The sequence below is a fragment of the Ambystoma mexicanum genome, chromosome 10, assembly GCF_040938575.1.
Source record: "Ambystoma mexicanum isolate Mex_15411 chromosome 10, UKY_AmexF1_1, whole genome shotgun sequence".
Classification (NCBI taxonomy): Eukaryota; Metazoa; Chordata; class Amphibia; order Caudata; family Ambystomatidae; genus Ambystoma; species Ambystoma mexicanum.
This window is the reverse complement of record NC_090932.1, coordinates 112067826-112092389: the sequence shown is the minus strand read 5'-3', so window position 1 is coordinate 112092389 and position 24564 is coordinate 112067826. Positions and strand designations below refer to the sequence as shown.

The following is a 24564-nucleotide window of genomic DNA, read 5'->3' as shown; positions in this document are numbered from 1 at the left end:
AGCAGGTTTAGGCTGTTGGATGGGGAGCCAATCCTCCTTCCCTCTCACCCGCAGCCCCATTCCTCTGTGTTGGCTGCGGCTGCGTATTCGAAACCATCGTCTTCGACATCTTCCTTCTGAGATAGAGTAACAGCGCTTTCCCAAGGACTCCAGGACTTTGTCCTCCTTGGAGAGGCAACTAGAAGTGGCTCCAGGGACTACATCTGCGGCAAGCCAACGCAGATGCCATCTTGGCTGCGGCTTACCAGAAGCTGTGGCGGGAGCTTGGGGGAATTTCTGCCTGCCCTCCCTTCGGACATGCAAGACTCCTTCAAGGCCGGTCTGGCAGGTGCGCCCGGGCCATTGCGCAGGACCTCATGGAGTCTTTGGTCTCCCACATTGACGCAGCCAGTCGAGGGCTGTTCCTTGGGGTCGGGATGAGAAGGACGGCATGGATGCACACCACAAAGTTTTCATCTGACGTGCAGGAGCGGATCCTGGATCTGCCCTTTGAGGGTGTGGACCTTTTTTGTTCGTCGACCTATGATAAGTTGACGAAGAATAAAACCATCGCTCAAACCACCAGGTCCTTGGCCATCCTGACAAAACCAGGTCAGAAATCCATTCCTCAGTCCCAGGGTAGGACTGAGTTCAAGCCCTGCGCTTTCTCCGGCTCCAACGGGTTCCGGAACCGCGGTACACAGAGGTGTGACAGGTCGCCCAGCGACAACCGTAGGAAGCAACTGAGTACGTTGCACAGGTTTTTCCAGTCCCCCTCCTCTGCCCCCAGAAGCAGTGATGTTAAGGTTGGGAAAACAGCTCGCCTGTGGGGGGTCATTTGGCTCTGTTCCAGGACTCCTGTAAGCGTCTTTTAAGCAACCCGTGGATCCTATCTGTAGTCTCCACGGGCTTCAGTCTTCCTCTTCCCTTGCCTCCACCATCCTCTCCTCCTCTTTGTCATATCAGGACCTTGGCTCTTTTACGGGAGATCTTGGAGATGCAGTCGATAGAACCGGTTCATCTTGTAGACAGAGGCTTCGGTTACTGTTCCAGGATTTTTGCGGTATCCAAGAACAACCAGGCTGGCCTGAGGGTAGTCCTGGAACTGCCATTTCGAAGGGATTGGTTCCTCTGACGTATTCCACATCTATGACAGGTAATCACCACAGCTGTGCTGCTTCGGAAACTTTTTTCGGTGTATGCGTCCTGCGTCGATGACGTTGATACGCCCCCTCGAGGACCTCCTCCGATGGCCGACGTCACCGGATGTTATAAGTAGGACGCACGACGCCCGTAGTCTCAGTTCCGTTTTTCCACGAACGTATCCGCTTTGAAATTTCGGCACGCCTCGATTCTTTGTGTATTTGTTCTTTGAATATCTTTGTGTTCTACCGAAAATATGTCTGTCTTCTGCTACCCCGAAGTCGGGCTTCAAGAAGTGTCGGGACTGCGGTTCCAAGATGTCTCTGACGGACCCGCACGACGTCTGCCTCTGGTGCCTCGATGAAAGCCACGCCACTGATGACTACGACGAGTGCCACTCTTTCACATCGAAGGCCTTGCGGGAGCGGAAGAAGAAGCTGTCAGTGGGTAGGGTTTCCAAACCCCTTAAATCGAAGTCCTCTGGACTTCCGACCGACGATTCGAGGCGCGACTCTCCGCGTCGGCGTAAGTCTAGGGGTCTCGCTCCAGGAGTGGGTCCCGCCATTCTTCTGCCTCTTCGAGGCATGCACGGAAGCGCCGTCATCGGTCGTCTTCCTCGTCTGAGGGCTCCGCCAGACGGCGGGTTGCTTGTCCCACCAAGCATTCATCTCCGGCGGAATCGGACGCCTTCCGTAAGGAGATGGTGGCTATTTTTGAGTCACAGGGCACCGTTCTGACCGCGCCTTAGAGAGAAGCCGGTACGGAATGCTCTAGGGCCACCGCTCGCATGCCTTCGGGCTCGGGCGGTCGGCGCGTTCACCGGGAACCTTCGAGGTCCCAGTCGGACAAGGATGATGGCCACCGTGCCCGTTCCAGATCCCGGTCCTCGACGCCGTCAAGACCGTTGGAGCCTGTGAGGCCTCGAAGCCGCTGTCGAGGTTGTCGATGTCGACTCCACTCCCATCAGCACCCTCGAAGCCTTGAGAAATTTCTGCCGGAGGTACCCCGGAGAGCTGTGGAAGCTCCTAGGAAGGCGCTCCGCAAGTCTGTGCGGCCTGTGCTGGACCCATACTCTGTTCCTCCCCCCAGGGTGGACTTGTTCCAACCCTTGGAGTACATCTCAGAGGTTGAGGAAGGGTCTGAGGATGAGGTGCCTCATGGGGTTCCTGATGACCTGGTGTCAGGTCAATTGGAAGACCTTCGTCAATCTTTACATGACGCAAGTGGTCCGGATACCTCCCCGGATGATGAGCTCGGCAGGCCTGAGCATGGTACGCATGCTGACTCTTCGTACAGGCGCCTCATGTCGAAGGTGATGGAGTATCTGGGGATGACCTGACAGATATCCTTGACCAAGGTCCACCCACTGACCCGGTGTTGCCATTTCACATGGACTTATAAAGAAGGGTGGCGGCGGCTTGGACTGCTCTGGAGAGTCTCCCGGTAGTGAACAAGTTTTTGCTGAAAAAATACTGTCTAGTCTGTGGTGACCCCTGCTACTTGTCCACACACCCTACTCCGGAGAGTTTGGTGGAGCAGGCGGCTACGGCCCCAGCAAAGCAGGCGGCGCACCCTACGATTCCTCCCGATAGGAACGACAAATGCTTTGATGGTTGGGTGAAGAAGGTATTTTCTTCTGGGGGTATGGCTTTACAAGCAGCCAACTCAGTTTGTGCCCTTGCAAGATTCACGCACACTCTGTGGAATTGTGTGTTGTTGGCGGCTGAACATATTTCCAAAGGGGAGGAACGGGATGGTTTTCTTGCCCTCGTTCAGGATGGCAAGGATGGCATGTGTGAATCCGTTCAGTCGGGTCTGGACATGGCAGACTGTGTCAGCCGGTCCATGGCAGCGAGCACCGTAATGCGCAGGTTTGCGTGGTTGCGGAAGTCGGGGTTTGCTCCTGATGTACAGTCCAGGCTTTTCAACATGCCCTTGGATGGTGTCCATCTTTTTGGCACCAAGGCTGACGAGAGCCTTGAGAGGTTGCAGACCTCCAAAGCTGCAGCGAAGTCCTTGAGTGCTGCAGTGCGCCAACCTCCGCCTTTTCGGCCTAGGGGACAGCAATGGAGGGGAAGCACCTTTCGATACTACTCTTCCTTTAGTAGATCGAGGGGGGCTGCCAGTCAAAGGGGCCAACACAGGAATACCAGAGGTGGAAAACAGGGTACTCGAGGTACCAAAGCCGCTCGGGCAGTTGCCTCTTTGCCCTCAGGCACTGCTGCAGCTGCTTCCGCTCAGTCATGAGGCCATGTCCCATGGTTCGCCGGTTGGGGGAAGGCTGGCGCAGCATATTGTAGAATGGCGTGCCATTACTTCAGATGTGTGGGTGCTGGAGATCATAGCCCACGGCTACTGTCTTCCTTTCCGGCAGAGGCCTCACGACAATCCACCGGGGAAGCTCTCTTTGAAGAGTTCGGATTCGCTCCTGGCGCAGGAAATCCTATCCCTGCTAGAGAAAGGCGCCATAGAACTGGTGCCTGTAGCGGAGAGGAACAAGGGATGGTATTCCCCATATTTTTTTATCCCGAAAAAGGACGGGGGATTGAGACCCATCATGGACTTGCGTGGTTTGAGCAAGCTCCTCAGGAAGGACAAGTTTAAGATGGTTACTCTCTCTCAAATCCTCCAGGCCCTTCGACTTCAGGATTGGTTGGTGTCTCTCGACCTCAAGGATGCTTACTTTCATGTGCCGATTCATCCCAAGCACAAGAAGTTCCTGAGGTTCGCGGTTGGCGACTCGCATTGTCAGTTTTGGGTCCTGCCGTTCGGATTGACCTCCGCCCCGAGGGTCTTCACCAAGCTGATGGTGGTGGCAGCGTATCTCAGTAAAGGGGGGGGATTCACATCTACCCCTACCTGGACGATTCATTGATCAGGGCACGCTCTCCCGAGCAAGCCCTGGATCACCTGTCCGTCACCTGCCACTCCCTTCACAAGCTGGGCTTCTCCCTCAATTTAAAGAAGTCTCATTTGACACCTACCCAGCGGCTCCAATACATCGGAGCAGTGCTCGACACGTCCCTGGGACAGTGTTCGCCTCCCCAGGTGAGGGCTCACCACATTCTGCAGATGGTGGACAAATTTCAACGTGCCCAGAGTCTCCCGGCATTCGAGTTCTTGAGATTGCTCGGCCTCATGGCGTCCTGCATTCTACTGGTGCCAGAGGCCAGGCTGTGAATGAGATCTCTGCAGTGGGCTCTCAAGATGCAATGGTCGCATTTCTCTGGCAGAATGTCGGACCCGGTTCAGATTCCGCCCAAGGTCGCCCAGGATCTTCTGTGGTGGGCCGTCGAAGGACATCTGTTCAGAGGGGCTCCGTTTTGGCAACCATGGCCGGAGGTGACGATTGTGCCGGACGCATCCCTCACAGGTTGGGGAGCGCAATGCCAACTAGCTGACAGCGGTCGTTGGTCTCCGTCAGAGTCCAGATTCCACATCAATCTGTTAGAGCTGCGGGCTGTCAGGCTAGCCCTGAAGGCTTTTCTGCCATCTGTACGGGGGAAGAATGTCCTGATTATGACGGACAATACAGTGGCCATGCACTACCTCAACAAAAATGTGGGGGGGGGGGGACAGGGTCACTCCCACTGTGCAGGGAGGCGATGCAGCTCTGGTTCTGGGCCATCCAGCAGGAAATTTCGATCTCAGCAGTTCATCTGGCCAGAGACGAAAACGCGTCGCGGACGCTCCGAGCAGGCAGAGCGCGGTCTCACGAGTGGGAGCTGGCTCAGGAAGTTCTTTTGGAGATCCTCGCCCTTTGGGGAACCCCGCAAGTGTATCTCTTCGCCACCAGTGTCAACCGGAAGTGCGAAAGATTCTGCTCGTGGAAATTTCCTCCAAGAGGAGCCTTAGGGGACGCGTTCGTAGTGAAGTGGTCCTTCCCACTGCTGTACGCGTTCCCTCCTGTCCCCGTCATTCGGCAGGTGTTGCAGAGGTTGCAGAGGTTCGGTTCCCGGATGATCCTCATTGCTCCGGCATGGGCCAGCAGAGCGTGGTACCCGGACCTTCTAGACATGTCCATCTGCCCTCCACGTCGTCTTCCCTACCGAGACGATCTGCTCTCACGGGAAGGGGATCGAGTTCTCCATCCAGAGGTCAAGTCTCTCAGCCTTCATGCTTGGTATCTGAAAGGCTGAGATATAAGGATTGGGAACTCCCTGAAGATGTGATGGAGGTGTTGCTTTCGGCCAGAAGGCCCGCAACGTAATCCCTGTACCGTTGCCGTTGGAAGAAGTTCTGCGACTGGTGCAGGGTACAGAATGTGGATCCTTTTCAATGTTCCATTCCTTTTGTTTTTGTCTTTTTTGCTTTCATTGGCCCACAAGGGCCTGCAGATAGGTACCATCAAGGGTTAACTGGCAGCGCTGTCCATATTTAAGCGCTCATCTGAGGAATGTTCTTATTTTAAAATCCCTTTGATTTCTCAGTTTCTTAAAGGGCTAACTCACGTCTTTCCACCGTCGCCTTTCCAGGTGCCGGGCTGGGATTTGAATTTGGTTCTAAAGTTCCTAATGGGAGCTCCGTTTGAGCCCTTACATTCTTGTCCTTTGAGACTGTATTTCTAGTTGCGGTTACTTCCGCACGCAGAGTGAGTGAGTTGCAGGCACTTTCCGCCAAACCACCCTTCACTGTGTTCCATAAGGACAGGGTTGTCCTGAGGGTTCGGCCTTCCTTTCTTCCGAAGGTTGTGTCGGAATGCCATCTGAGCCAGAAGGTAATTCTTCCAGCATTCTATCCTCCTCCACATCCTGGTAAGGAAGAGGAGAGGCTCCATAGGTTGGATCCTAGGAAAGCTTTGAGTTTCTCTCACGGATGTCCCGGGTCAGAGTGTACGGTCAGCTCTTTATTGGTTACGCTGGAAGGCGTTTAGGTCAGGCTGTTTTTAAGCAGACCTTGTCTAGATGGATCATTTTGACGATCTCTGAATGTTATCATTTGGCGGGGAAGGACCTTCCTGTAGGTTTACGGGCCCATTCTATTAGGGGTATGGCTGCCTCCACTGCACTACAGAGGGGTGTTCCGATTCGCAATATTTGCGAAGCGGCCACATGGGCCTCTGCCCATACTTTTGTAAAACATTATTCCCTGGACTCTATCCATAGGCAAGATTTGGCCTTTGGCAAGGCAGTCCTCTATTCTGCAATTTGATTGGGCATTTTAAAATTTCTAAGTTCTTTTCCCACCTCCTTACGTTGGTACTGCTTTGGGAGTCTGTCATAGATGTGGAATACGTCGGAGGAACCAATCCCTTCGAAGAACAAGTTACTTTCTTACCTGGTAACGTTCTTTCAATGGGATGTTCGGACGACGTATTCCACATCGTACCCTCCCTACCTGCCCCTCTGCAGAATTTCTTATGCGATTGCAGCTTCCGTTTCCGCAAGGCTTTCTGTAGTTACACTGGCAGAAGATTGGTGCCACACGTTCTGCTGGAAAAAACTACAACTGAGGCTACGGGCGTCGTGCGTCCTACTTATAACATCCGGTGACGTCGGAGGAGGTCCTCGACGGGGCGTATTGACGTCTTCGACTCAGGGCGCCTACGCCAAAAAAAGTTTCCGAAGCAGCACAGCTGTGGTAATTACCTGTCATAGATGTGGAATATGTCGTCTGAACATCCCATCGAAAGAACTTTACCAGGTAAGAAAGTAACTTGTTCTTCTAAATCTGTCTCTACCGCTGGAACGCTTCAAGATGTACTCCCGTGCACATAACCGAGTCTCTGTGCTCATGGGGCTGGATGTGTTCCCTGCACCTCAAGGATGCGTACCTGCATGTTTCCATCTACCAACTGCATTAGAAGTTTCTGTGGTTCTCGATTGTCGTACCAATTTCAGTACAAGGTGCTGTCCTTCGGCCTAAACTAGGCACCTCATTTCTACACAAAGTTGATGAACGCAGTGGCGTGTCTCCTCTGCTTGGAGGGCCAGCATCTATACCTTTATTTGGACGACTGGCTGGTGAGGGAAGGGTCACCCAAAGGGGTGGCACACTCTTGCCAGAGATTGGTTGATCTCCATCAGCTGGGGTTCACCCTCAACCAGAGGAAGTCAGTTGTGCCCCTCTCAGGAACTGGTCTTCCTAGGGGAGCGTTGGAACACTACCCTGCAGTGAGTGTTTCCTACGCCCGAGAGGCTTCTGTCCCTCCGCAAGGCGGTGGGGCACTTTCTGGCCAACACGACCACCTCGGCATGATGGCTCCAGCTCATTCTGGGCGTGATGGCCTGTTGCATGCTTACTGTACAGCAGGCTCGCCTCAAGATGAGTAGCCTTCAGCTCCACCTGGCGGCCAATTAGGATCAGGAGACATGGTCTCAGTCGGACAGGATCCCAATACCAGTGCTCCTTCTGCCCGATCTTCACTGGTGTCTGCTGGCTGGCAATGTTTCAGTGGGAGCCCCCTTCACCCAACCACAGTCTACCCTGGTGGTGATGATGTACTCCTCTCTTTTGGGCGGGGTGGCTACGATTCATGGAGTATGGACCAGGACTGAAGCCCTCCTCCATATCCATCTGCTCGAGCTCAGGCAGTGGGCCTGGCCCTCAAGGTGTTTTTGCCCCTCATCAGGGAAAAATCTGTTCTGGTCTGGACAGACAATTCTACTACAATGTTTTACCTGACCAAGCAGGGTGGCACCTGTTCCGCCCTCCTCTGCATGGAGGTGGTGTCGATCTGGGAATGGGCCCTGACAGAGATTTTGGATTTCAGCATCCACCTCCCAAGGGACAGCAATGCAGAAGCGGAGCAGTATGGTCGCCTGGGGTTCAACAACTACGAATGGGAGTTGACCACCGACTCCTTGTGGCCCCTGTTCCAGCGTTAAGGGTTTGCGGAACTGGATTTGTTTGCATCCCCTCTGAATTCCAAGTGCCCCCTGTTTGTTTTGTGGGCAGGTCGGGGGTCTCTGGGAGATGCCTTCCAGATCTTTTGGTCTCTCCTTTTCATCTGAATCAAGAGATCTGCCTGTCGTGTTCTTCCCAAACCCACACTCCGAGGCAGAGAGGGCCCTGCATTCCTTGGACCTCAAGAGGGTCCTCAAGTTTTATCTCTCTCGGACGAAATCCTTCAGGAAGTCAGAGGCATTGTTAGTGACTTTTGCAGGCGCCTCCCCCAGCTCTCAGGCTTCCAAGGCTTCCATCACCCATTGGATGGTTCAGGCCATATCGGAGGCATACACAGCAATAGGCAAACCTGTTCCTGAGGGGATTCATGCCCATGCGGTCAGAGCAAAGGCCATGGCTGTCTCGTTTCAGAGACCTGCTTCTTGGGATGTCAGCAAGGCGGCTACTTGGGCCACTACGTTTGCCTTCTGTAAGCACTATTCACTGGGCACCAACTCAAGGCGTGATGCAGAATTTGGTCATGCGGTTCTGTAGAACCTTTTTGCTTCGTCCTAGATATGAGGCAGGTTATCAGAGCTCCACCCTATGTTCTTGTTCAGTGGAATCGCCCACAAGGTTTGAGGAAATGGGACAGGACAAATGAGTAATTAAAGTTGCGCACTGTAGTGACTAGAGTACTCATAGTCTCCTTTCCTCCATACGTCCCACCCACCTTCCCCCGCTAGTATGCCAAGGGCTAATATGTACTAAGACTAGCCAGGTATCTAAGCGTCCGATGTGTTCAAAGGGGACTGAGGTGAGGTGTCAGAGGGTGGGGCATTCCCACACCTGAAGCCACGCCACCACGCACGATACTTTAATTTAAAGGGGAAGCTTCATTTTTTGCTGCCAAAGGTTCTGGTGCCGTCCCCATGTTGGGGGACGCCCATAAGGATGGAGGCAAGGGGACTATGGACTGAGTACTCTAGCTACTACAGTAAGTAACTTTAATTTTTAGGAGGCCACCCTAGTTCTAATGGGCAGGGGAACTCTGAGCGGTTAGTTAAACCCAATCAAGGAGAGTGGTCAAGGCTTACTTAGTCTCAGGAGTGAGTGAGGCCAGGGGTCCACAATGAGTCCACACAGTGAAGCACATAATTCAATTTAAATGGGGAAGTACAAAAATACTCTATTTTTGGCCCAAAACACACACTAGAAAATGAAACGAGCAAGTGGTAATTTTAATTTTATTAATGGGGTATTTATAATGCACCTATACAGCAAAAGGTGTTTCAATGTCACACAATACTCAATTATCAAACATATATACAGTCACCTTTTAGGTTTTTAGGAATGCATACAATTACTTATTCAATTAAAATAAGGTAAGTAGTGATGCAGTAGAATGAAACCATTTCACAATCCCTATAATGCATGGGGCCTTGTGCCCAAAAGTGACAAAAGCTTCTTCTTAGGGGAGGGGACAGATGTGGGAAGAGGTCTTGTAGTGGTGAAAATGTTCCAGAAGATAATCAACAAGTTACAGGTATGTAAAATATTATTCCTATCTTCCAGACGCAAGCTTTTAGATCCGACAATAAAAAATCGTTGGAATGGAATACGTTTATTCTAAGGCGAACAGGGGACAGTGAATGGGTTGCAATTACGTACCCACTCTGATTTTCCCAGATGACTAGGTATGTTGACTGGGGGTCGCCAGAGGTAGGTTTTTTTCCCGCTGTTGGATCCAGTAGAAGAAGCCCAGGAGTTGCAGGTGCAATGATTCTTCCGGTCGGTTCCAGGAGGAGAGTGCAACCCTTTGCGAAGAAGAAATGTAGAAGTCACCGATGCAGAGCTCTTCTGGACACTTCACCAGACTGGGAAAGCGAGTTCCAGCGATGGTTACCACACATGGGCGACAGCAGGCATTTTTCAGTTGCGGTTGAAGAAAACCTTCCAGAGCTTGATGCTGGGAAGCTGAAAGTTGGCAGGAAGGCGACTTGTGGCGTGAGCTGGCGACCACCTAAGTTCCGGCGACGACGTGCAACAGCAACGGTTCTACCAACATAGTCCCCTGGAGAGCTGGTTAGTCCACTGGGTGGTCCAGGAATGCTTCCGAAAGATTAGGATGGCTGGATCCTCGAGAATGCGTTGTTGCTTGCCCAGTAATAGATGTATCTGTTTAGTGCCAGATGTTTTGTTTAGGCGGCTGTGTAGTGATTGGTGCAGAGTATTACAAGTTTACTTCCAAATTAAGAGTGTTGACCTACACAGCTCTACCACACTCTCCCTATCCTACGTTTCTACTATGTGCACCTGCACATCAACATAATCAAATTTGTTTCTTTTCCGAAAAGACAGTCTTGCATGATAGCAAAAGAAGAATAAGATGAAATGGTGTTCTACAGCTCACATGTGGGGGGCGGGGGGGATGTGTTGCGCATGTTACTAAACAGATGCAAGCCACGGAAAGACTGATCACCAATGATCATGGATAATGGGCATGAATCTGCCCTGTTGTAACACTTTAAATGATATTTGCCCCTATTTACGGTGTTACACTTCATTGTTAGGATTGTGAAACTTAGGTCCTACATTTTAAAAATGTTCCCTACTTGATTGTCCCACTTGCAAACACAAGTAGGGGAAAAGAATTCACTTTGACATGCCGGTTCTTCAAATGAATACAAAAGCCAATTAGCAAAAAGCACATGCTGTTTGTCCCTCACACAAGCCTTGTGTGTGGAGTCCACCGCCAATATGGAAAGTGCACCGCAGAGTGCAGTCTCTATTCTCAATATTATCTCTATGCGCTTCTCACCTATGTCTTGACTGCTTTGCCGCAGGTGCAGAGCAGACTGGGACCTTTTAGGCCCCTCTGCCGTTCAGAGCCTGGATTGGAATAGCCCATGGTAAATGTGTTTCTATGCTTTATATTGCTTGTAATAGGTCAGAGTTTGAGACGTGGAACGACATATGACTATGTACATGTCTTGGCATAACGTGCACAATACGTTAATTTGAGGCCTTACTTTTAGATTACCCGATGAGGCAGGTTTAGTGTTTATTATTGGTGTAAATCCTTGTGATATTATCTTGATGAACATGTTTGTCAGAGCTGTTCACGTGAAGAAGCTATTCTTATTCTTGCACAGGTTTCCATTGCAATAGAAGACGTCAGTCGCTGCCACTTGAGGTTTACCTTCCGTCACCGATCATCTCAGGAATGTAAGCGCACATATTTAATGCCCGTTTATTATCTTTTGTTGCCATATTCGTCTAACAGACAAAGCAATACACAAAGCATCTAACACAGGAAGTGTGGCGTTTAACCAAAAGGATGTACAGTCGGTTACTGGAGCCGTTTGAATACATTTTGTCCCATTGCACCGACAGAGAAAGGCTGCCTTGATTTGCCTTTCCACGTATTTTGGTGGGGGTGGGAGGGTTAGGAACAGTATCTTTTTTGTTCTGGGCTGAAATGAAAGAAAAGTCTGCTTTTCTCTACATGATCTCTGTGACAGTTATGTGAGAAGCAGGACAATACTTGGATGAAGAGTTGTTGCTTTATGTTCGGCTGCAACAGCGACACATTTTTAGTTTTGGCTATTAGGTGATGCTTGAGCACCACCTATAAGCCACAATTATCACATATGATTTACAGCTAGAGGGCAATGGGATGTGAGGAGGGACACACAACTTGTGGTTATTTGGTTATTTACCCACACATCATTTATTCAAATTTGTAAAGCGCACATCAGCCCATGGGCATCGTGGCGCTTGTTACATACATAGCTTAGTTACATATACATGATGATACATATATTTACAGTACATCTGATATTTTACATATTTACATGTGAAATTTTACATATTTACCGATACGGTTACAGATTACTGCGCAAGGAGTTGGGTCTTGAGTTTCCTACGAAATGCCAGGAGTGAGTTTTCTGCTCTGTCTGTGGGTAGTGCATTCCAAAGTTTGGCAGCAATATATGGGAAGCCTAGGCCACCGGCTTTGGCTCTGCTAATACGTGAGATGTGGAGTTGGTTGGAGTATTGTGACCTGGTGGGGCGTGTGGAAGAGGACTTGGAGATAGTCTCAGATAAGTATGAGGGTGCGGATAGAGTGAGGCATTTGTGTGTGAGGGTGAGGATTTTGAAAGTGATGCGTTTTTTGACCGGGAGCCAGTGAGCGGATTTTCTAGCCTGGGAGACGTGTTCCCTTCTTGGGATGCTTAGGGCAGCACGGAGAGCATTGTTTTGTGTGACTTGAAGCCTGTTTAGGTTTTTATCGGATGTGCCTGCCAAAAGGGCATTACAATAGTCTAGTCTTGCACCAACGGTTGCTCTGGCTATTGATGGGCAATTGGATTTAGATAGGTAAGGTTTTATGGCGTTTATTAGTTTGGTGGCGTGTGCAGAGGAGGTGGTGATGGCGCTGACCTGTCTGGTCATGGTTAGTGAGGAGTCTAAGTAAACTCCCAGCGTCTTGACTGCTGTAGATATAGGGATTGTGGAGTTGTCAATACTGAAGTTGGCATATAATTTGTCAAGCTTGGTTAGGGTGTTCTTTTGGCCTAGTATCATGATCTCTGTCTTTTCCCCATTGGGGCAGAGGCCATTTACCGCTATCCAAGCCTGGATGGTGGAGTAGATTGTGTGGAATGCCTTGGCATCTTTGTGGTATGATCCAGAGAGTGGTAGAAGTACTTGAGTGTCGTCAGCGTAATTCGTATATGCTATACCTAGTGAGTCCAGCTTGTCGAAGAGGGGCTTCGTGAACAAGTTGTATAATATGGGCGCTGTGCAGGGTCCCTAAGGGAATCCGCAGTGGATTGTAGTAGGTTTAGCATTAGCTATATCCGAGAAGACCTTCATGGCTCTTCCTTCGAGGAAGGAGGTGACCCAGAGAGCTGCTTCTTTGGAGAAGTTAGCTGAATGTGTGAGGTGAGATGTGAGAGTCTTGTAGTCAACCAGATTGAAAGCGGCTGAGAGATCTAGGAGCAGCAGCAAGGCAGGCTTGCCTTTGTCCATGATTTGGGTGATCTGATTCTTTAGATCCACCAGGGCTGTTTCAGTGCCATGCCCTTTCCGGAAACCCAATTGTCTGGTTCCTAGGATGGAGTGGGTTTCCAGAAAGTGTTGGATTTGGCAGTGGACAGCTTTGTCCAGTAATTTCAAGAGGAATGGCACCGTGGTTATTGGTCTGTAGTTATTCGGTTGCAGAGGGTCGGTTTTTTTAAGAGTGGGCGGATCCAGGCCTCTTTGAGGCTGGCTGGGATAATGCCTGTTTTGAAGGACTCATTGATGAAGGCCGTGAATAGTGGTGCGAGGGGCTCTGCGCAGTCCTTGATGAGCTTAGGTGGGCATATGTCCCCTTTACAGGGAGAGGGTTTGAGGTTTTTGAGGAGGTCTAGAACTTCTTGTTCAGTGATATCCCTGAATGCGAATACAGGTCTGGTGGAGTTGTTTGAGTTGGGAGTTGAGATGGTAGATTTCGTCCCTGTTTGTGGTGGTAGGGCTTTGCAGTGGTCTTCAATTTTCTTTTGGAGTAGGTCTATTTTGTGTAACGTGGCCGAATGGATGCTTGTACACCATGCTTCATCTTTGACTATTTTGTCGGGGGTGCTGGGAGGGGAGATAAGCTCATGGAAGATGGGAGAAGATCTCTCTGGAGTGTGATTTAGCATTGGAGATGCGTGTGTTGAAAGTGTTAGCTTTGGCTGTGGTGATGGCTACTTTGTATTGATGGGAGATTAGGTTGAACTCGTTTTTGGTACTGACACTAGGATTGGTTTGCCTACTCTTTTGCAAGTGCGCAGTGACTGAAGTTCTTCAGTGAACCATGAATTTGTGTGTAACGATTTCTTCTCTTTTTTGGCTTTGAGGGGTGCTATCTCATTAATTGCTTTAGTAATGATATCCTTGTAGATGTTAGCTAGGGTGTTGGGGTCTTTGGCGAAGAGGGTGCTAGTTCAGGGATTTTTAGGTAGAGGCGCAGGTTGTCCTCAGTGAGCTTTTTAGAGCTTCTCACTTGCGCTGCGGTAGCAGGGGTGAGGGTTTTGGTGCTTTTGGTGATGGGTATAATGAATTCGATACAGTTGTGATCGGTCCAAGGCAGGGTGTTGTTGGTGGTGATGGTAGTGAGGCAGTTATGGTCCGTAATTCAATCTAGGATGCAGCCTTTGGAGTGAGTGGGACTTAATACTTTTTGGGTGAAGCCCAAGTCATTTAGTTCTTTCGTGAAGGTATCAGCGTTTTTGTCTTTCTCATCATTAAATTCTAAATTGAGGTCTCCTAATAGGAGGGTCTTGGTGGTGCTTTTGATGTTATTACTGAGTATGTGGGTGATGTGTTTCCGAGAGTCAATGGGGCCTGTGGGGCGGGACAGTACATGCATGTTGATGGTGCTGTTGGGGGACAGTGTGAGTTTAGCAGATAGCAGGTCAGAGTTACAGGTACAGGGGTGACTGATAAGTCTAAGGTGGAGGCTCTCTTTGTAGATGATGGCTACTCCGCCTCCCACTCGTGCTATTCTGTCCTGCCTGAGGATGGTGAAGCCTGGTGGTAGTGCAAGTGCATTGGCTGTCCATGGCCATGCTACTACTTATGGTAATTTCCAGAACATTAACGGCCCACCCCACCCTAAACACATCCTTCTGGGATCTCTTTAAAGTAGCTTTTTTAAGCAGTAACATCAAACATGGTGATGCATGTGCCTGCCAGTCACTTTCAAAGCAGTCATCAGAGAGTTAACGTCTTACTTGTAGCAATTGACGTGTTGCTGGTGTAATAACGTTTCTTAACCAAGTTTGCCTTCAGCCACTTGATTGATGAGCAGTATGTATGTCCTTGCACTGAAGTCCTGCTGAAACCCAGCATTTGCAGTGCCAATAGATTTGACTGGTCGATGGGTATTAAATAGGCATTTGCCAGGCATTGCTTTGATATACCCTTGTACTCACACCATTTTGCAACTTTTACCATCTTATGGTCCGGTAGCATCACAATGGCAATGCCTACCCTCTGCTTTACTACTGCTTACTATTTTGTTCACATCCACACATAAAACCATGCTTAAAAACAAACCTGCTTGAGGATGCCTTGCTCAACGTAGATCGTTGTTGCAGTGTGCCTCTGCTAGTCTATCCAAGGGTGCTGGTGGCAATTTATTACAGCAGGCTTAGCTCTACCTAATGGCATTTTACAGGTTCTCTCCTAAAACACAAAATATAGTAGCATCAAGCGTTGCCTACGGGTAGAAGACATGTTTTTGATATAGTTATAGGTCTGATGTGGGCAGTTTGAGCCCTGGTGTCTTGCATAGCATTCTGCTCACAGTAACACCCTGACCCGCCCATAGCGCTAGAACTGAATTTTGGGTTTGTGGGGCAGGATCCTGCATTTGATGATGTGGGCAGTTTGAGCCCTGGTGTCTTGCATAGCATTCTGCTCACAGTAGCACCCTGACCCGCCCATAGCGCTAGAACTGAATGTTGGGTTTGTGGGGCAGGATCCTGCATTTGATGATGTGTCCAGTTTGAGCCCTGGTGTCTTGCATAGCATTCTGAATAGCGTTCCTTCTCACAGTAGCACCCTGACCCGCCCATAGCGCTAGAACTGAATGTTGGATTCGTGAGGCAGGATCCTGCATTCGATGATGTGTCCATAAGGCACCAGTTGGATTTCATATCTATTCCCCCCTCTCTTCTTAGCAAGGGACCGATCGGAGAAGCCCTTCGGGATGGCCTTTGTCAAGCTGATGAATGCCAACGGGACCACGCTTCAGGATGGCAAGCATGATCTGATCATCTACAAGGTGAGTGAAGCAGAACTGATGTTTGACCTGCTGCATCCCAAGCCGGAAGTAAACCGCTTGCAAGAAATGTTGCATAGTTTTCTCACTGGGTCAGCCTCTTGATGCATACGGAATATTGTCTGCTCTAAAACGTTTACAAGCATAGTTGCTGTTAATGCCCGAAGAGAAATCTCATTGATTGCCCTAAACCACAATCCGTACGGTATTCTCAGCATTTATCTCCCATTCATGAACACTTCTTTATAAATAGGAGTCCTAACGCAAAGCCTAGTCTTTTAGTTACCATTAATACTGTTTAAATTCCCTATCCCTGCTTCATTTATACCAGGCAGACTGCTGACTCGTACACCTCTCACCCAAATCCTCATCTCAATGACATATGATATATGTTATTTATAACACGCTTAATGCCCAGAGGTTTCTAAGCGCAGACCCGGTGATGGAACCTGTGGTGCTCTGTGTCGTCTTGCTTCCAAGGCGAGCACGTTGCCCCTGAGCTATCCTAGTTGGCAGTTTTACCTTGACATTTCTAGCTGTGAGCCCTCCCCGAGTTTTTGGACCTGGGAATTGCATTGTGCACCTTATGACCTTGCATGACTTTATGGCAATGCCTAATGTTCCCCTCTAATATGTGTCATTCTGTTCTCTTTTCCCTCTGTTCCTTTGACCACTGTCTTCACCCCCATGTTAAAAACGCACAGATGTATCTTCATGTTTGTCAGTTCAGATCGGTGTCCTGTAAAAGGTTTTCTTTTTTAGCAATTAATGCTCGGATATATATATATATGCTTCATTCAGCAAGTGGTCCTCTTTTCCCTGGGCCCAACCAGTTTTGATTTATTCAAATATCACTCAACACTCGAACAGTGGACAATCAAATACTCTCAGCCTAGGCGTTGCTCTAGGCACAGAACAAAGCTAGAAATTGCTGAATTCTTCTCAATATTAGTTTTCTTCATCTTTTATTCTTGCCCAAGTATTGTGGCCACCTGGATATCCTTTGATTCTCTCCAGGGCAGAGTTGAAGCAGAACACACTGATAATACCGTAATGTCTTGCTTTTATGACCATTAATTACAGGTTTGCTAGAAAATATGTCCTTTACCATTGAAGTGCTCTGGTTATTGAAATATTGCTGGGCTTTGGTCTCCCTAACTTTTCTCAATTTCAATACCCGCTCTTTCCCTTTGCACGCTCGCCACACTTCCCTTTTAGGAGTTAAAGATCATCGGTAGTGACCAGCTCTGATTCACCTTCGGTTCCAAACCCCAGTCAGAATTACATTTGAAAATATTAAAAATAAATACATTGCACGATTTTCAAATGCAAATCGTAAGTAAATATATTCAATTCATTTCACCAAATCATGTAAACGCTGAGCAGTCATAAATTCCAACACACAAAGCATATACTGGTAGCATGGGACATGTGAACAATCAATGCACATGTTGGGCAGACAATGACAGTAGTAGCCTCCCAGAAAAAGTGCAGACTGTGTAAATCACCATCAGTCAATTCATATTTACTGCTCATAGAGGAACCATTTTAGCAAGTGTGAGAACAATATAACTTTAGATGTCATGGGGAAGTATTTTTAAGTCATTGTTAAGCTGCCTAAAATGTTTCCCTGATTTTAGCATTCAGAGCCAAGTACTTGAAGAGTGGCCCAATGAAAATCATAGAAGAACTTAGGTGACCACTCGATCTCAAATTAAGTAGACCTCTCTTAATTACGTTGCTTGGTTTGTCCGCACAGAGAGGTGTTTGTCTCTGGGGATCTAGTTGAGACTATGTTACAAACCACACATAGTGGAATAAACCTGGCACATTTGGCTTTAAAGATAAGCAATTGAAAGCACAGGGAGATAAGGTGATTTGCCCAGAATCATCCAGATTTGGCTGAGTAGAATAGCCATGATTGGAACCAGCTCTCCAGGTTCCAAGGGTGGTCTGTTGCCTCCTAGTTGGCAACCAAAATGCTATTTCTCACTCCCCTAACAACTTGTGGTTCCTTGAGTAAAAAACCCTTTTTCGTCATCCATGGACCCCAACAAATGGCAGCGCAGCTGCAATTTTCTCACCATCAACATCTTAAATGTCAAATGTTTAGACTAAACATAATGAGCTAGCTAACGGTTTGATTGGAGCTTGGGAACATTGACTGCATACATGTAAGTGAACCTGATTTGCTCAATGCTTTTAAAATTCTCACTGTCTGTATGAAATGCATTGCATTGTGAGTGAGCCATCAGACCCTAAGGTTTATTTGGGTGTAAGGTTAGAGGGGTGTATCCTCCAAGACCTGTTGATAGAAAAATAAAATGTCTGTTCTTGTCTTCTAATGATAAGCATGGAACAAGTAAGCATAGCAGGAAAACCAATATCTCAATTTTTAAATCCCTTTGCCAAATCACCCCTTATTACGTTTCAAAGTCCATTCTAAACCTAGCTTTATTTTTAAGCTTGGGAATGTACTACTGAATAGAATATTTAATATTCATCCTCATACTTAATGCTTGGCCAAGAATTTGGCTGGAGCTACATGTTTGTTAAATAAATCATGAGCGAAACTTGACATGACACTTAAAAAAATAAAAATAATAATAAAGCACTTTTATTGTAATTCTGTTCACATGTTTATTTCTCTTGGTCTTCGTCAACACATGATCCTTATTTAAAGCATCTGGAGTGCAAACTATCCCAGAGAACAGGTTATTTGTCCGTATTCATTCTCAATAGTGGGGCTCCCACAATTGCGTTAAATCGGTCCTTCAAACTGCTTGAGTCCTCTAGCATGGGGGTCCTGTGAGGGGTCAGAAATGTGAGGCGGACAACTTTATGAAGGTTTTCCAAAATATGCCATTTTATTAACTCAAAAAGGGTTTGGTAAACTCCTCACTATCCCTACCCTGACGAGGATTTCTCTGCCTAAAATAAACAAAAGGGTTTTCTGTTCCTCACACTTGTACATACAACAAACTCAGTAAGGTAACATGGCAATTCAGATACAGCAAAATCAGCAGTTATATTCAAGACTAAGTAACTGTTTCTCCTTGTAATCTGGGTGGATCTCCCTTCCCCAGTATCAATCAGGATTTCAACTGACCGTTCAAAAGAATAAGGAAATCCTGTCTTGCAACTAAGTTCCAATAAGTCTCTCAACTTTATTTAACCAACCATTCTTTGGTCTCCCCACTTGAAGCAGAGAATAAGGACTTTTCCACGGTTCATCAAGATCTTCAAAAAAGCTTCCTTTAGGAAACTTCTGTAATAGTTCACAAAATACTTGCATCAGCAATGTTGATTTGTCGGATGTTTCCACAATGATTCACAATATTCTTTTGTGGGCTTGCCACTTCTACAAAACCTTTAGCCCCACACCACAGTACTTCAATGGCTTTTGCCTGGTGCACTCGCCTGCCAGACCTAACCTACAAGGTCCCTTGTCCTGGTGTACTCCGCTGCCAGGACTAGCAAAACTACTACTACTTGTACAATTACTCCCGTGGTTTAGTTTTGTCTTCATACAACTCAAAAAAGTCTTATAATTCGATCAACAATGTGGACTGCTTCGGGGAAAACATGACACAATAGTGCCGTTTGTTCCACACTTTTGACTGCCACATGTAATGCAGGTTATGTTCCTCTCCTCCTGAACACCTTTTGTCAGAAGGGCAGTCTTCATGCTATATGTTTCCCCCTCTTGCGTTAAGCAAGTGCTGACAATGGATTTTTCTCACTTCTCCTCTTTATGCAATGCTTATTTAGGCCAGTTCCCTCTATTGCCCCTCTCTTCCTCTCATTGTTGTCAAGTTGTTTCTTATGTGTTCCCTCTTGGCATTGGCAATGGTTGTTTGTCTGTTTCTAGCAGTATTGCCACCTTGTACTGTTGGTAATAGTTCTGACCTTTAAACTCACAATGATAGACTGCTGGTCTGCTTACCAAGCTTTTATACTGCCACTTTGTCCACTTTACATTCGGCTTTGTATGTAAAATAATTATCTATCTGCATTAAATCAGTTCAACATGCTTCATACGTATGTTTCTGCCGCTTTGCTCTTTTCCCATTAGTTTGATCTTCCAAAGACCTGTTTCTGGGCAGCGGGTGGAACACGGAGCGCTCGGGGTCCCAACACACAAATGAACTCGCTGGATTTGCTGTGTGCTTCAGCTTGCCTTGCTGCCTTGCTTGGTTTTCTGTGGCCCGCACTCTGCAAAACGGGAGAATTTTGTGCTGCAAGGGCTCTCTGGTGCTGCCTGCCACCAGAGTCTGCCATACTGGGGGGAAGGCTTCTCATCTTCACGCTTCCGGCTGCCGTACCTCCGCAACCACAATCTTCAGGGAGGAAACTTGTAAAAATTAAGCTCCCCACTGCGCAACTACTGCAACCATGATCTTCAGGTGAAATACGTGTACAATTACTGCTTGCCGCTGCACTCTCTGCACCAAGAGACCCTCTCAGAACCAACCTCCATACTTCAAGCCACGGAGGTTCTGGTGTCTCCACGCTCCTTCAGCTACAAATTCTGTAATGTGGAGCTACTGAAACCACTCCACCTTTCTCTCTGGCCTGCACCTGAGGGGAGCTTTTATGCCTCCGAGTCTCCCTCAGGTGTTGGTCATTAGCTCTACTAACCTGCAACCTGCCCTCTAGGGCCTCTGCATCCCTTTTCTTCATCCCAGTCCCCAATGTTCAAGTTGCTCCTTTTTAAGGGGATAATTATTCATACCTTTATCTTTAGTCTTAATTATCTTTTTAAACAGAGTGTCACAAGAATCTACTGAAGGTTTTAGTTCTCTAGGGGAATTAGGACTCTTGGAATCGAACAAAGGTAACATTTAAAGATTGAACTTTAATATTCCCCTTTTAAAATGGGAGCTTTCACCTCTCATTTGTGCTTAACTTTGGGAACAAGGTTCTTACTCCCAAAACAGGATTTTGGGGTTGCAGATGGTACTCTTATTCAGAGGGAGAATGTCCTAGCGTTTCGGTGCTTGACTGCCCTTGTGGGTTGGACAAAGACTGATGTGCAAATGGATATTTCTCCTCTGTGAAGAGTGCAGTGAGCTAAAACGTGGTTGTAGACCCTCCAGAGTGGAAGAAATTCAATATAACCAGGTATTTGACCCATGTTCGTTCTCAGTAGAGGGGCTCCCACCCTCCTTTATAGGTTAATAATGATTGTTTACATAAACAATTTAGCATATTTGATAGTCTTTTTAAATTTTACGGACCAAACTTTGTGTTTGTATCACCATTTTTTAACTAAATGATCTAATGTTCAAAACACGTCTATAATGTAAAAGCCTTTTAAAGCAAGCTTGAGGAATAAAGAGTAAACAATGGAGCAATTATGCTTTCTTTACATAGTGCAACTTAGTTTTAAAAAGGTTTGCAAAGTAACTTTGAACATATTTGTCTTCTATTAGATCTGATGAAACTAGGTTTTTTTTTTATCCTCCACCAAGAAAAACAAAATGCTATATCGGACGACATTTCAAAAAAAGGTTAATACTAAGGGCCTCATTACACGGATGGCGGTAGGGATTTACCGGTACCGGTAAAATACCGGTACCGGTAAATCCCTACCGCCTTACTACGAGGTCCCTTTGCGGGTTGGGGGATTTAACGCCTGCTTCTTGCAGGCGTTAAAATCCAACCCGCTAAGGGACCCAGGGAGCTAATTACGGTACCGCAATTTGCGGTACCGTAATCAGCGCCTTCCCCATTCCCATTGAGCCCTATGGGGCAAAAATGGGAATGGGGAAGGACAATGGTGGAAGGGGGATTTACCGCCCCTCCAACCTTGGAATGGGGCGGTAAATCCCCTTTCCACCAAGGCGGTGCCGGTATTTTACCGGAATAGCGCCATGGCTCACCGCCTACCGTGTAATGAGGCCCTAAGTCTTAGAAAATCGTTTGAAAGTGCTGGGGATGTTCTTCGAATGCGAAAAAATAGACTGTGTGTCAGTCTGACTACTGTTAATAGATTGTGTGTTTGTTACTTTGACTGCTGTTTTACTATTCCTGTTCCATTAATAGCAGATCTGTCTGTGAACTATTAAAAACATTCACAACAAAGGTCAGTCCCCCATGGATAGTTTGAAAAACATAATATTGGTACCCTAAGATTGATAATTCAGTAGGGTAAAAATATACCGCATTATGAATCAATGCAAGATAATCAATCACTTGCTAGTTTTGTTCAGTCACATTTCAAATCCTTTGAATAAATCAGTGCATCTATCTATCAAAACATGAACATTTGTCATCTCAGTTTTTGGAGCAGTAAGTTTTCTAGAAAAATAGACAAGGAGCCTGACGCTTGTTGCCTACCACGTTTCGGATTAAATATTTTCTCTGTTGGTGATTGACTAGCAAAGTTGAATCCAGTAGAGGGGAAAACTTGATCACAAATGTATTTTTTCCCATGGGACTAGGGCACTAGAGCTGTATGGTTTTGATTGTTGTTGCTGGAACATGGGATATGTGCAGTGAGAGAGGAAGTCATAAAGGGAGATTTTAACCAATATTGATTGCGTAAATGCCAGGATTTTTGGTCCAAACAAATTCTGCCCACTCTGTTTAAAATGTAAGGGGAATTAGATTTCATTTCCTACAGCTTGGACTTTATTCCCTCTGTTTTTGCATTCTCTTTTTTTGCACTTGACCGTTTGTAGCCTTTCTTGAAAGGTTGAGAATGTTTGTAATGTTTGTAAACTTAGGAGCACAGGGATGGTCTTTTGCAAACTTTTGGGCTTGCATGATTTATTTGGGTGGATCCATCATGTCAACTGTTAGACCAGATGATTATATTTTCAGCAAGCCTCTTCTACGGGTACATTAATGGAATAAATCGTGATCATTAATTGGTTCTAATGTTTTTTGTAGTAGAATTTGTTCTTTGCGAATCATCCAAACCGGTTTCCTTATTAGAGGAAAAGGGGGAAACGCGTATGCGAACATACCAGTCTAAAGAACAGTGAATGCGTCCCCCCGTGAGTTCGGATGAGGCATCATGCTGGCAAAATGCTGGCACTGTTTGTTCTCGGGGATGGCGAAAAGGTCTAGAGGCGGAAGGCCCCACTTCGCGAAGATCTTTGTCACCTCGGAACTGTTCAGTTTCCCCTCGTGCGTCTGGGAGGAGTCCCTGCTGAGGGTATCCACCAGTTTGTTCGGAACCCATGGCAGGTAGAAAGCCAGGATCTGAATCTTGTGCTGAATGGCCCAGTGCCAGATGGTTTGAGCTTCTGTGAGTGTCCCTCCTTACTTGCGCAGGTAGAACATGGTAGTTGTGTTGTCAGTGAGAAACCTCACTACCGAGCCCTTGATGAAGGGGAGAAAAGATTAGAGAGCCCAGTGTACCGCCTTCAACTCTAGGACGTTGATATGTAGAACGGTCTCCGTGGGTAACGGACCTTTGACTTGGAACTGGTCCAGATGAGCACCCCATCCTAATTGTGAGGTGTCGGTCAAGATAGTGTAAAGGAAGTTTGACTTTAACGGGGACATGCCCCGTTTGATGTTTAAGGGGTGGGTGAATTCACCACTGTAGGGTATCTGCCAGGGGCCGGGAGATGACTATTTTGTCCGACCAGGGGCCCTGGATCTGAGACCATCTGGATGCGAGAAATTCTTGTCCCTGGTGCATAGAAAGGCGACAGTTTGGAATGAGAGGGATGCAAGACGACATGATGCCGAGGAGAGACCTGTAAGAGCGGACTGTGACAGATTTTTCCAGAGTAAAAGAGCTTGCTAGGGTTAAGAGTTTCTCTATACTCTCTTCCGAGGGATTCACCTGATTGTGGGTTGTCCGGAATTCTGCTCCCAGGAATACCAAATTCTTTGAGAGAGTCAGACAGGATTTGCTGAAGTTGATGGCGAAGCCTAGATGTTGTAGAAGGAGCATTGTGCTGTTGAGAGACTCCAACGGCTGTTGGTAAATTGTTCCCCCGGACCAACCAGTTGAAGTACGGGTAAACGTGGTGGCCCTTTCTCCGGAGGAAAGCTGCCACAGGAGCCAGACACTTGGTGAAATTCCTGGCAGCTGATTTTAGGCAAAAGGGGAGAACCCGAAACTGGAAATGGCTGTTGCCCACTGTGAACCTAAGAAATTTTCGGTGCCTTGGGTGAATTGGTATGTGAAAGTAGGCACCCTCGAGATCCAGAGACACTAAAATCTCTTTGGACTGCACTGCAACGTTCCAATCCTGAATTTTTGCTTCCTTTGTTCTTGTTGAGCAACCGCAGGTCTAGAATAGGGTGCCACTTTCCGTTGGGCTTCTTGATCATGAAATACTGGAATATGTGCCCTTTCCTCTTGCTGATGGGAGAACCCTCTCGATGGCTCTTTTTCTTAACATGAGACGAACCTCTTGACTTAAGATGCGAAGGTGAGATTGAGATCTTTTCCCAGAGGAATGGGCAATTGTGGACGTTTGAACTCCAAAAAGTGGCCGTATTGGGTAGCATCTAGTAACCATCTGCCTGTGGCTGTGGAGGTGGAACGCTACCTTTCTTCCTATCTGACTGTCCCTGTGGCAGTCATTGCTGTGCTTTGCTTTGACGGCCTCTTTGTGAAGTGGAGGAACCCTGTTTCCTTTGACTTTTGTAGTCCTTGTTGTGTTGGGCGGTTTGAAAGGAACGCCTGTAGCCTTGGGAATAGTAGGTGGATCTGTTGTCTCGCGAACCCGAAAATCTTACATTTCCTGACACTCATGCGAAAGTGGCGAAAAGATCTTCTACCTTGTAAAGCGGTAAGGGGCCTTGCTGTATCCGAATCTGCCTTCGTG

The 24564-nt window shown here is 47.5% G+C and overlaps 1 protein-coding gene across 1 annotated transcript in view; it reads left to right on the top strand.

Annotated features, from left to right (window-relative positions):
• DOCK5 (dedicator of cytokinesis 5) overlaps window positions 1-24564 on the top strand; it is a 1209967-nt gene that overhangs the window by 521601 nt on the left and 663802 nt on the right. The window contains exons 16-17 of the mRNA XM_069617597.1: window positions 11103-11175; window positions 15666-15769. Coding sequence (XP_069473698.1) covers window positions 11103-11175; window positions 15666-15769 — 177 coding nt within the window. The remainder of the gene's footprint in view (window positions 1-11102; window positions 11176-15665; window positions 15770-24564) is intronic.